Raw genomic sequence first — 12,015 nt, forward strand, 5'->3', positions numbered from 1 at the left:
CTGAGTGGAAGGGTACATTGACTTGTTTCCTAATACCCAGGTAACAACACAAAGCGGCTAAGGTCAAGGAATATTTAACTATTCTGTTAATACTTATCTAACCAGAGAGCCTTTCTCCCCCCTCATTGCACCATGTAGCATGTGGAACTCCCACAAACGGTGATTGAACCCATGTCCCCTACAGTGAAAGCTGGAGTCTTTTCACTGGACCACCAGGGAAGTCCTCAAAGAGCCGTTTTTAAATTGAGATTTTCAGTAAACTGAGTTCTCACTATGTTAGAGCTTAATTCCTTTCTATCTTTCTACTAAATTACTTAACTCCTTGCAAAATATCTCATCTTTTTGGTCCAGAAAAGAATTTCTAATTCTCTGACCTATAGGTAAGGTTAAAAATATACAGCTAGAATCTTTTATGCTAAATGTAGTATCAGCCATGTTCAGTCACATAAAACTCATCTAATTTCATTGTCTTCCACATTTGGTGCTAACTAAATGAAAATCCAGTGGCTACAATGGATGAGTTTTCTTTTTTTTTGGTCCAGGGACAGAATCTGTGTCCCCTGCACTGGAAGTCTTAACCACTGGACCACCAGGGAAGTGCCACCTACTCCTGTTTTTGGTTTTTTTTTTTTTTAATTGGCTTACGTCTTCTTTTGCAGAGAAGGCAATAGCACCCCACTCCAGTACTCTTGCCTGGAAAATCCTATGGACGGAGGAGCCTGGTGAGCTGCAGTCCATGGGGTCGCTAAGAGTCAGATACGACTGAGCAACTTCACTTTCACTTTTCACCTTCATGGATTGGAGAAGGAAATGGCAACCCACTTCAGTGTTCTTGCCTGGAGAATCCCAGGGACGGGGGAGCCTGGTGGGCTGCCGTCTATGGGGTCGCACAGAGTCGGACACGACTGAAGTGACTTAGCAGCAGCAGCAGCAGTTCTTCTTTACATAAATCTTAATTTCCTAGACATGCGCATCCATCCAGATATAAGCAGTCTTATCATATAATTTGGTTAAAATCAACTTGCAGACGTGAACATTGTTAATACCATTTGACAGAGAACACAACCCAGGAAAGTAAACAAACAAGTGGGTCTGATTTTTTTCTTCTCTTTTTTTTTTTAAGTAAAACTTGGTTCTATAAGCATCGAGGATTTCAGGCACTGTACTTCAAAGCAAAATACTACTTACATTTTCTAGGAGGCAAACAGCAGCCGGATTCCCACGAAATGCTTTTGTTGTGAATGCATCTGCTATGAAAATAGGGAGCTTCATTTTCTTTGTAAGCTGTTTCTGCAAACTCTCAAAACTGTTGGTAGACTGCTTTCCTTCTTATTGCTGCAAAAAAAATCAAAAAGTTAATGTTTTACTTGATGCAAAGAAACAACTAACATTTCCCAAGTACAAAGTCAAGTAATTATTCTAATACACCTGCATTTAAAGGTAAGTAATTCTTTGATTTAAGCCTCTAGATTGTATTTGCTTTAAAATACTGGATGAATAGAATATTTTCTTTTCATAGTGTACACATACTTAACATAGTTATATTCTTAGAGTAGCCAAAACTAGCATAAGCTATGTGTTAATGAAGTATGCAAAACTTCCAAAGAGCATATATGTTGCTGACAGTTAACTGATGAATATTACTGCCCTTTTAAAATGATGCATTTTTTCTAATAAAAAAATGCCCATCATAAGAAACTTGGAAAATCAAAAAATGAATCATAACCATGCAAATCAGCAATAACTTTTTTTGGACTTAACATAGTCAAAGGAACCTCATGTTTTAATTTTGTGTTATTTTATAAACCTGCAATTGGAGACTTTTTAGAGCTCATGATATAGATTTGTTAAAATGAAGCTTTTTATTATAAGAATAATACTTTCTCTTTACTGAAAACCTATAAAATATAGAAAAATGGTGTTGGGGGAGTGAAGAATCTTCTGTATCTTCATGCTGTGGAGATAAACTGTTCACATTCTGGGTATTTCCTTTGCTTTTACTAGAAAGCATGGATTTTGTCATAGGTAGGAAAGAATTCCTCTCTCTCAAAGTTATAGAACTTTTAAAAAACTCAGCAAACTATGGGGTGTTTTGCTTAAATATAAAATAAATTAACCCATCCTAACATGTATCTCTTATTCTCAAGGAGATGAGGATAAACAATGGCTAGGCAGCTCCCAGGTCTACAGAGTTGTTTTCTTTTTCTTTTCTTTTTGTTTATTATACAAGGGTTTTGCTTAACTTTCTTGCCAGATTGCCTACTTTTTTCTGCCCTTTTTTTAGGTATAATTGATATATTACTTTCAGGTTTACAACATAACTAACCAATATTCGTATATATTAGGAAATGACCTACCACAAAAAGTCTAGTTAATCTATCACCAAACATAGTTACAAAATGGTTTTGTGTTGTTTTTTTTTTCTCCAGTGTGGTGGAAGTTTGAAGATCTACTCTCTTAGCAACTTTCACATATTCAATTCATTATTATTAACTATGGTCACAGTGCTGCACATGAGATTCCAAGAACTAATTTATTTTATAACTACAAGTTTGTGCCTTTGGAGCCCTTTCAAGAAACTTGGGTAAGTCTGCACTTTTTGACCTCCAAGCAATAATAGTATTAATATTTAAGATACAGTTTTTAATCATAATTTTTAGCAAGGAATTCTAGCCAGTGAGGAGACCAATGTAAAAATTATAAACTATAAAATACAAAAGGAAAAGATATATATATAAAATGCTTAGGAACACAAGGAGAGAGCAATAACTCTGCCCAGGAGACAATCAGAGGGACCTCCAGAGATGAGCTCCCAGAGCTGTCATCCAGAGATGACATTTAAGTCAGTCCAAAAATACACACACACACACACACACACACACACACACACACAAATATCCAGCGGTTCCGTAAGGTGGGAACAGGCATTTTGGGTAGAGTGCATAGATTAATCCCAGGGCAAGCAATTTGATATAGAAATAGACATGCAAGAGGAAAGGAGATTGCAGAGATGAGGTTATCAAGATCTGCTGGAGTCAATGTTCATGAAGGAACAGATATATGTAGACTTATAGCTAATTAATATGGTTGTACAGCAGAAACCAACACAAGATTGTAAAGCAATTATCCTCCAATTAAACTTTTTTAAAAAAAATTTTAAATAGATAACCTACAAGGACCTACTGTACAGCACAGAGAACATTGCTCAATATTCCATAATACAGGCTTCTGTGGTGGTCCAGTGGTTAGGAATCTGCCTTGCAAAGCAGAGGATGCCGATTTGATCCCTGGTCTGGGAAGATCCCACATGCCAAGGTGCAACTAATAAGCCCATGGGCCACAACTACTGAGTCAACACACACTGCCACTACTGAAGCCTGCACACTCTAGAGCCCATGCTCCACAAGAGAAGCCACCACAATGAGAAGCCATCACATGGCAGCTAGAGAGTAGCCCCCACTCTCCGTAACTAGAGAAAGCCCTTGTACAGCAAGGAAGACCCAGCTCAGCCACAAATAAATAAATAAATAAAATCATTCTGTAATAACCTAAATGGGAAAACAGTTTGAAAAAGAATAAATATATGTACATGTATAACTGAATCACTTTGCCATACACTTGAAACTAACACAACATTGTTAATCAATTATGCTCCAATATAAAATTTTTTTGAATGTTAAAAAAAAAAAAAAGAAATCCAAAATTCAGTTCAACATCTACTATGTGGCAGGCCAACTCCAAAGCTAGGTACCAGGGAGAGGAGAGAGTCTCATGAATGAGCCATGTGCCTCCACTCTGAAAGTCTAATCTAGAGTTTGTTTTTGAAGATGTCTCTCTTTTTTTTCTCTCTCTCCTTAAAATTAATTTTGGTTTCATTTCTATAAGAAAAACGCAGACTTATTTGATGTGAATTGTGTTGGATCTGTGGATTACCTTGAGTTGTAAAATCACTTTGAAGATATTCTTTTAATCCAAGAACATAAGTGTATGACTGTTAAGTTGTTTCAGTCATGTCCAACTCTTTGCAATCCCATGGACTGTAGCCCACCAGGCTCTGCTTCTCCAGGCAAGAATACTGGAGTAGATTGCCATGCCCTCCTGCAAGGGATATTCCCCACTCGGGATCAAACCTGAGTCTCTCATGTCTTCTGCATTGGCAGGCAGGTTCTTCACCACTAGCGCCATGCAGGAAGCCCCAAGAAGATGGGTATATCTTTCCAAAAGAAGAAAAGAAAAGGGCAGGCTTAACTTCCTCCTGAACTGCCGAGAGAAAATTTGAGGCAGGTAAAGTTTAAGCAACTTGCCTTTCTTTACCCAGTAAATGGGCTTGCACAAATTTTGGCATCCTGGTCAATCTAATGGTTCAGGCAGAGCTCTGTACACTATTCCAGCAGGGTGTTTTTCAAATGAGCCAAAGAATTTATCCTGCTCTAATTTCACTTACATTCCATTAGGATCCCTAGTATGGCTTTATATGCTCTTTAATAATGGCAAGCAAATAAGCTGTTTAAATAGAAATCAAATACTCCCAGAGGGTACCTCATAAATCTAAATTCATATTTCTAAATATTCATATCTGTTTTAAAACTTTTTTAGTTTTTAATCATCAATTTAGTGTATGAATAGAACCTTTTTTATAAACAATAAAATAATACAGAAAAAAAAATCCCATTTGACAATCCCGTCTCACTATATGGACTTTCCTGGTGGCTCAGACGTTAAAGCATCTGCCTATAAAGCTTGGAGACCCAGGTTCAATCCCTGGGTTGGGAAGATCTCCTGCAGAAGGAAATGGCAACCCACTCCAGTATTCTTGCCTGGAAAATCCCATGGACGGAGGAGCCTGGTAGGGCTACTGTCCATGGAGTCGCAAAGAGTCGGACACAACTGAGCGACTTCACTTTCTCTTTGTCTCACTATATTCCCTGCAGTTCCATCAGGTTCATTCCTGAGGAAACAGTAGACATCTTTCTGAATTCTAACCTTGGTTCCATTTATCATGTGAATGTAGGGAAATCATAAACCTCCCTTATTCAAATAGTTTAGTCATTAAACCTGCCCATGGGTGTGCCTGGGAATGATGCTTATCTGTCCCTCTATAATAGTCATAGCTTGTTTACAGTCTCCTGTGCTACAGACAACAGAAAGTTGACTCCTGTATTCTGTAGCTGTTAATATAAAAGAACCCGCTTGGCTTTTGCTTATGACTGCTGCCTCAAAACAATGCTGCTGCTGCTGCTGCTGCTAAGTCACCCAGTCGTGTCCGACTCTTTGTGACCCCACAGACAGCAGCCCAGCAGGCTCCGCCGTCCCTGGGATTCTCCAGGCAAGAACACTGGAGTGGGTTGCCATTTCATTCTCCAATGCAGGAAAGTGAAAAGTGAGAGTGAAGTCGCTCAGCCATGTCCGGCTCTTCAATACCCCATGGACTGCAGCCTACCAGGCTCCTCCGTCCATGGGATTTTCCAGGCAAGGGTACTGGAGTGGGTTGCCATTGCCTTCTCCAAAAAACAATGCTACTCACTAATAAATGCCAACTTAGTTCTTTAAAAATGTAAATACTTAGTAACAGAACGCTGACTGGCATTCAAAATGTACATGAATACTATGCACCTTACTTGTTGGAAAAAAGAAAATAACTATAATAAGGAAGTCAAATTATAAAATAAGTTTTAAATAAAAATTTGGAGGAAATTCTATTTTTAAATTAGTTTAATGGCACTCAACTACTTTGTGTTTAAGTTTTACTCGTGTTTCCTGGACTTAATAGAAGCTCTGAAACACTGCCTTTGTTAAAAACATTTTTAGACAAATTCTGATTTCCTCAACTACATTTATGTTCAAACACCTACAGTTTTGGAGACTTTTCACTTCTCTGTTGAAGCTTACAGTTCTTATCATCATGACCTACCATTTATCAACCAAATTATTGCCCCTCCCCACTTCCTCTTCCCACTGGTAACCACCTCTTAATTTGTTTTCTAGATCTGGGAGTCCAATAGCAGTAAACAGCATGTCCTTTTCAAGTACACATGGAGCATTTTCCAGAATAGATCATATGTTAGGCCATAAAACAAGTCTCAATAAATATAAAGGCTTGGAATCATACAAAGTGTGTCCTTCAATCACAATGGAATAAGATTCCATTTAAATAACAAGAGGAAATGGAAATTTGAGGAATGTGGAAGTTAAATAACATTCCCCAATAATAAAAGGAACTGGGTTCCCTAGAGAAATGGTCACTTCTAGGGCAAAGGTAAAGAAAATACCAGATAAACCTTCAGGACCTTCTAATAGAAGAAAGTAAGACAGTCTCAAAAAAATAAAAAGAATAAGGGAGCTTCCCTGGCAATCCAGTGGGGGTTGGGACACTGTACTTTCACTGCAGGGAGAATGGGTTTGATCCCGGGTCAAAGAACTAGGATCCCACAAGTCAGCAAATAAATAAATAGAATAGAGGTATGTCAAAGGGATACAGGAGCCAACCTGAAAGTGCTCCCAGTGGCCTAAGAAAGAACAATTTGAACAACAAAATAAGTTGTATAGATTATAACCCAAAGTATAAAATTAGTATCTGTGGGTCTATACTGACATATATATAAAGATGAAAGAATGAATGAAAGGAAAACCTCATAGAATTATTTTTAACTCAAGTTCTTAATTTATTTATTTTTGGCTACATTGGGTCTTTGTTGCTGGTCTTGGGCTTTGTCTAGCTGTGACAAGTAGGGGCTACTCTTCATTGCAATGTGTGGGCATCTCATGATGCTGGCTTCTCGTTTTGGAGAATGGACTGTTAAGCCTGCACGTTCAGTAGTTGCAGCACGCAGACTTAGTTGCCCTGTGGCATTTGGGATCTTAGTTCCCTGACCAGGGATTGAACCCATGTCCCCTGTACTGCAAGGCAGATTTTTAACTATTAGGCCACCAGGGAAGTCCCTAGAATAATTTCAAATAATTTATCTAGCTACTCTCCCTTCCAGGGGATGGAGCTTAAATACCCCTTGAGTGTGAGCTGCACTCTGACTTTTTTCCAAAAGAGTAGAGCATAAGAGGATAAAAAGTAACTTCACAGTGGAGAAATCTGGCAAGTACTGCCTCAGGCAGGTTTGATTAAGGGTAACACCATCAGTGATAAGTCAGGCTGATAGCATCTACCTTGGATATGATGAGATGAAAATGACACTTTACTTCAGTGGTCTTCCTCCTGAGAACCCATTACTCCTAATTAATCATAGCAAAAACATTAGCGATATCCCAGTTGAAGAGTATTCCTCAAAGGAACAGAGAATGCTAAGGAGAATGATGACTAATTAATGTAGTATCCAGGATGGGATCCTGGAACAGAAGGATGCTAGGGAAAAACTAGTGAACCCCATATAAAGTGTGTAGTTAATAATAATGAACCTAGGTAGGTTCATTAGTTGTAACAAACACATCATAGTAAATGCAAGATGTTAATAATAGAGGCAACTCAGTGAGGGATACACAGGAACTCTCCATATGATCTGCTTTAAATTAATTAATTAGGTTGTGCCAGTCTTAGTTGGGCATGCAGGGCCTTTTTCCTTTTTAGTTGCAGCATGCAGGATCTTTAGTTACAGCATGTGAACTCTTAGTTGCAGTATGTGGGATCTAGTACCCTGACCAGGGATTGAACCTGGACCCCATGCATTAGGAGAAGAGTCGGCCATTTTTTGTAGACTGAAACATATACTGAAATGCTAGGATTTTACTAACGCCCTCAAATCAATTTCTACTTTATTAATAGCAATCGCATCTGCCTGTCTTGGAAAACAGCAGTATTTACATGTGAATGAGTGAAAGTCACTCAGTCATGTCCAACTCTTTGCGACACCATGAACTATACAGTCCATGGAATTCTCTAGGCCAGAATAGTGGAGTGGGTAGCCTTTCCTTTCTCCAGGGGATCTACCCAACCCGGGAATTGAACCCAGGTCTCCTACACTGCAGGTAGATTCTTTACCAGCTGAGCCACCAGGGAAGCCCATTTACATGTGAAATATCAGTCTGTCTACAGATGACTCTTGGTACTCATCTGATTTTACAGATTTCCCTGGAATAATTTTTGCCCCTCCCTTCCACACAACACAGTGCTTAGAACATTGTACTTTCCAAAATTTTCCTACTAAATTCACTATTGAAATAAGTTTTACAGGAAGGACCACATTAATGACATAACAGACAAGAAACAGGACAGAACTGGAATTATTTCAACTGCTAATCTCTATAACAACTCATTTTAGACACTAAGAAACTAAGATTCAGGGGACTTCCTTGGCAGTCCAGTGATTAAGACTCCAAACTCCCAATGTAGGGTGCATTTTTTTTTTCACTTAATCACTCGGTCGTGTCTGACTCTCTGTGACCCCATGAACAGCAGCCAACCAGGCTCCTCTCTTCATGGGATTCTCTAGGCAAGAAAGAATACTGGAGTGGCCATTTCCTTCTCATGGATGGGTTCAATCCCTGGTCAAGAAACTGCGATCCTGCAGGTCATATCTTGTAGCCATAAACAGCCACAAAAACTGAGTTTCAGGAAAGTTAACTGCCTCAGAATCAAACAGCTGTAGGTAAGTGTGAAATCTTAGGGTTAGAACCTAGACCGATCTGACTCCCTGGTTATGAAGACAGTTCTAATTTTGTCATTGATTTTCTTTGTAAAGTTTGGAGCATTACTTTATCTTCTGATTCTTCTATTTATTGGTTCAACAAATAACAACTTTGCTAGACTGTGGTGAAAATTAAAGTGCCTTCACCCCCAGTATAACCATTGTTATTTGTACACTAAGAGGCATATATATTGATATGCATATAATGAAAACATGTATTTTAACTATGACTCAGAAGTTTAAAATCGTGTGAGCAAAGGGAGGGAATGGTCTGATATCTGCACTGTGTTCTCTAAGTTATCAATATGCTTATGGAATATTAAAAGCAATATAATAATTTGATTTAAATTCCTTAAATAACTATCTTTTGTGGCGGTTTTCCCTGTTCTTCCCAGCAATCCACTGGAACAGAAATAATATTCAACATTTTTAATTATTTTCAAAAAGTAGAGAAAGTGTGCTAGATGCTTTTTTCCAATTTGTTTACTTAGTGTATGATTAATTGGATGAGATCTCTTGGTTTCCCTAATCCCAGAATAAACACTAAGGTAATTTGAAGAAACAAACAAACAAAATATCAAGAATGTAAACTGTGTAAGCTTTGTCTTGAGAAATAATTCTGAATTGCTATGGAGATCACTGCTTTGTAAAGACAGATATATTAATATATGATATAAATCAAAGAATAAGCATTTCACAAAACCTTAGTACGACAGATTTAGTGCTCAGAAAGCATTTAGAAACACTCCTAGAAACTTATGTGTGGGTTTGTTGTTTTTAGTTTATTTGCTTTTCCTACAGACAAAGATTATAATCCTGTTTTTATGTTATTTCAGAACGTGATAGGGGTATGTCAACAACTATTTTAGCCAATTTTTAGTTAATGTGCCTTCCCTCCCCCAGAAGAGTGCAATCTCTTCAATTTCTTTCTTTTTTCAAGCTCTGCATGGAATTTTCCTGTTCTCTTCCTGGTGGTGTAGTCATGATCACATGTCTGGGTCTTGTTTTCCTCTGGGATCTGTGGGTACTCCTATTTCCTTCTCCTTTTTCATCTTTTCTCTCATTTTGGCCTCTAACAAGATCCTCTCCAGGGTCCCTCTGATTTCGATATAATAGGAAAGCACTGAAATGATAGAAAGGAAGACAAAGAGGACAAAAAAATCAAACACACCCCAATGCAGCTGGGAGTTCTTAGTTCTAACCATCTCTATGGAAACAATTCCACAGAGACTGATCTGGAAACAATTCTGTAGGGACTACTAAAGCAGTGGTGAGCTAATTTCACCAAGCCTTAAAGGACTCAACTTGCAGATGGGAATAGTTGATAGACACTTTTTCTTTTGAGAAAAGCATTGAGTTTTAAAGAATCCACCTGCCCACACAGGAGATGCAAGAACCCAGGTTCAATCTCTGGGTCAGGAAAATCCTCTGGAGTAGGAAATGGCAATCCACTCCAGTCTTCTTGCCTGGAAAATTCCATGGACAGAGAAGCCTGGCAGGCTACAGTCCATGGAGTCCCAAAGAGTTGGACACGAATGAGCAACTGAGCAGGCACAAAATAGGAAGCCAAATAAAAATTAAGTTTATCCCCATATAATGTATTTTTTTAAATACTCAAAACGTCCTACTTGCTATAATAATAAAAAAGGCAAAGGAATATATCTGCTAATTTCAAGTCCTTCCTAAGCATTCACATTGGCAAACAGGAGAGTGCCCAATACAAACAAATTGTGGCCAAAAAAAAACCCCAAAGAAAACATTGCAGTTTGGTGATGAAAAGTCATTAGAACGATTTTAGGATTTTGACCCATAGCCATAAAAAATAAGTGGAGAGAATGCCAAACTCAGTCAGGCGGTAAACAAATTGAATTCAGGCAAGGGGTAAAAGGGATTACAGAATTCCATTTACCAAATCAGGTTGAAAGTCAGAAAGGATAATGATGTAATTTGAATCCAGGGAATAATTTCATCTGAAGAAGGACCTTGGAGTCTTTACTAATACAGGAATCATTAGGAAAAAAAAGAAAAGAAACCTCCCCCACCTCCAGTCAGTGATACCAAGTTTCAGGCCAGTTCAAAAGTCTCCAGCCAATAAACTGTTAACTGCAGGTCTCCAGAGATGATGGAGCGTTATTTAGGGGAACTAACTTCAGTTTGCCTAAATCTATTTTGTTCCCTTAATACATCCCCAGGTAGGTCCATAGTGCTTTTAAGATCCTAGTCCCTGGGGTAAAACCATTTGGGTTTCAATCCTGGTTTCTGTCACTAGGTGTGATCTTGGGTTATCTTTTTAAATTTCTCCAGACTTTAGGCATATCATCTGTAAAATAGGGATATTATTTTTAGGGTTATAAAGAGTCAGTGAATTGAGCACAGCACCTAGCTCAAGCAAGCTCTCAATAATCGTGAGCTATCGTTATTACACTATCCGTTTTGCTTTTCTCTCTCTTATAATGAAGACCACCTTTTCCCTTCTCCATTTCTCTGAGGGTTATTTTGAGGGAGTCTCACAAAAGGCAGTAGGACATTATGACCTAGCCAATTCTTACTCCCCCCCCCCACTTGTCTTAAGCAGGTTTGGGGATGTATTATAGCCACGAAATGGAAGTTTCCATTGTATGACGGTAACTGACGACCTTTCTCCACACTACAGACTGCATACCTCAGGGAGGAGAAATTATTCTAACTTGTCTACTGCTAATACTCCTTGCGCCCGATCACCCCACCCTCGACGGGCTAGGGTCTGTAAAGTCTCTGACTGAATATTTAAGGCCTAAAACATAGTTTTGTCCACATTCCCAACCTACCGGAACATCCGCTTTACTCACTCTCATTTCCGTCTCTCCCCCGCATTTGATATACGTTCCTTGTTTGCAAGTTAACTTTTCACTCATCTCGTTCTTTCGTTTGTTCTTTAACTTGCGCTGATCTCGGTACTAGGACTGCCCTCCACTCTTCTTACAGAAATTCGGCTTTTTTTTTTTTCCTCCCAAAAGCCGTCACTAGGAACCTTAGTGGTTATGAGACCCAGCACAACCAAAAATTACTAGTTGTCACTTGTACAGGCATTTTTCAAGAATTCAAAGCACTAATTGGAAAACAACTCAAAGTCGGGCGACGCAAGCGGTAGATGGGTAACTGAAATTACAAAGCGGGAGAGATTAAAACCAAGAGAAAATGCAAAGGAGAGGAGGAAACAAGGAGAGATTTGCAGGGAAACTTCAATAACACAACCCGCCCCTAAAGAGGCACACTTTAGGGCGGCTGCGCCGTGAGCGCCAAGGCCAGGGAAAGAGGCCCAGCCCAAATCAGGGCCTGGTGGTCGCTTTCGTATCTTTCCAGCGGAGAAGCCCTACTCTTTTTACTGCATAACGCAAACATG

General features: G+C 38.9%; 1 protein-coding gene and 1 long non-coding RNA gene across 20 annotated transcripts in view; one reads left to right on the forward strand and one right to left on the reverse strand.

Annotated features, from left to right (window-relative positions):
* The window catches only part of PBLD (phenazine biosynthesis like protein domain containing), a 35,387-nt gene that overhangs the window by 21,992 nt on the left and 1,380 nt on the right, over positions 1-12,015 (reverse strand). For 9 of the 19 annotated variants that reach the window (XM_069571863.1, XM_069571869.1, XM_069571857.1 and 6 more), the window contains exon 2: positions 1,189-1,335. In XM_069571863.1, the coding sequence (XP_069427964.1) occupies positions 1,189-1,272 (84 nt within the window). In that variant the 5' untranslated portion in view covers positions 1,273-1,335. Of the gene's footprint in view, positions 1-1,188; positions 1,336-7,158; positions 7,225-11,440; positions 11,644-12,015 lie in introns of those variants that run through there. The other 10 variants (XM_069571867.1, XM_069571854.1, XM_069571871.1 and 7 more) reach the window with 3 other exon arrangements.
* Positions 183-6,112, forward strand: LOC138430079 (uncharacterized). Its single transcript, XR_011252990.1, has 5 exons — positions 183-380; positions 660-1,440; positions 2,430-2,584; positions 4,161-4,284; positions 5,986-6,112. It is a non-coding gene; the product is annotated as an uncharacterized lncRNA (long non-coding RNA).

The sequence above is a fragment of the Ovis canadensis genome, chromosome 25 (genome assembly GCF_042477335.2).
Source record: "Ovis canadensis isolate MfBH-ARS-UI-01 breed Bighorn chromosome 25, ARS-UI_OviCan_v2, whole genome shotgun sequence".
Lineage (NCBI taxonomy): Eukaryota > Metazoa > Chordata > Mammalia > Artiodactyla > Bovidae > Ovis > Ovis canadensis.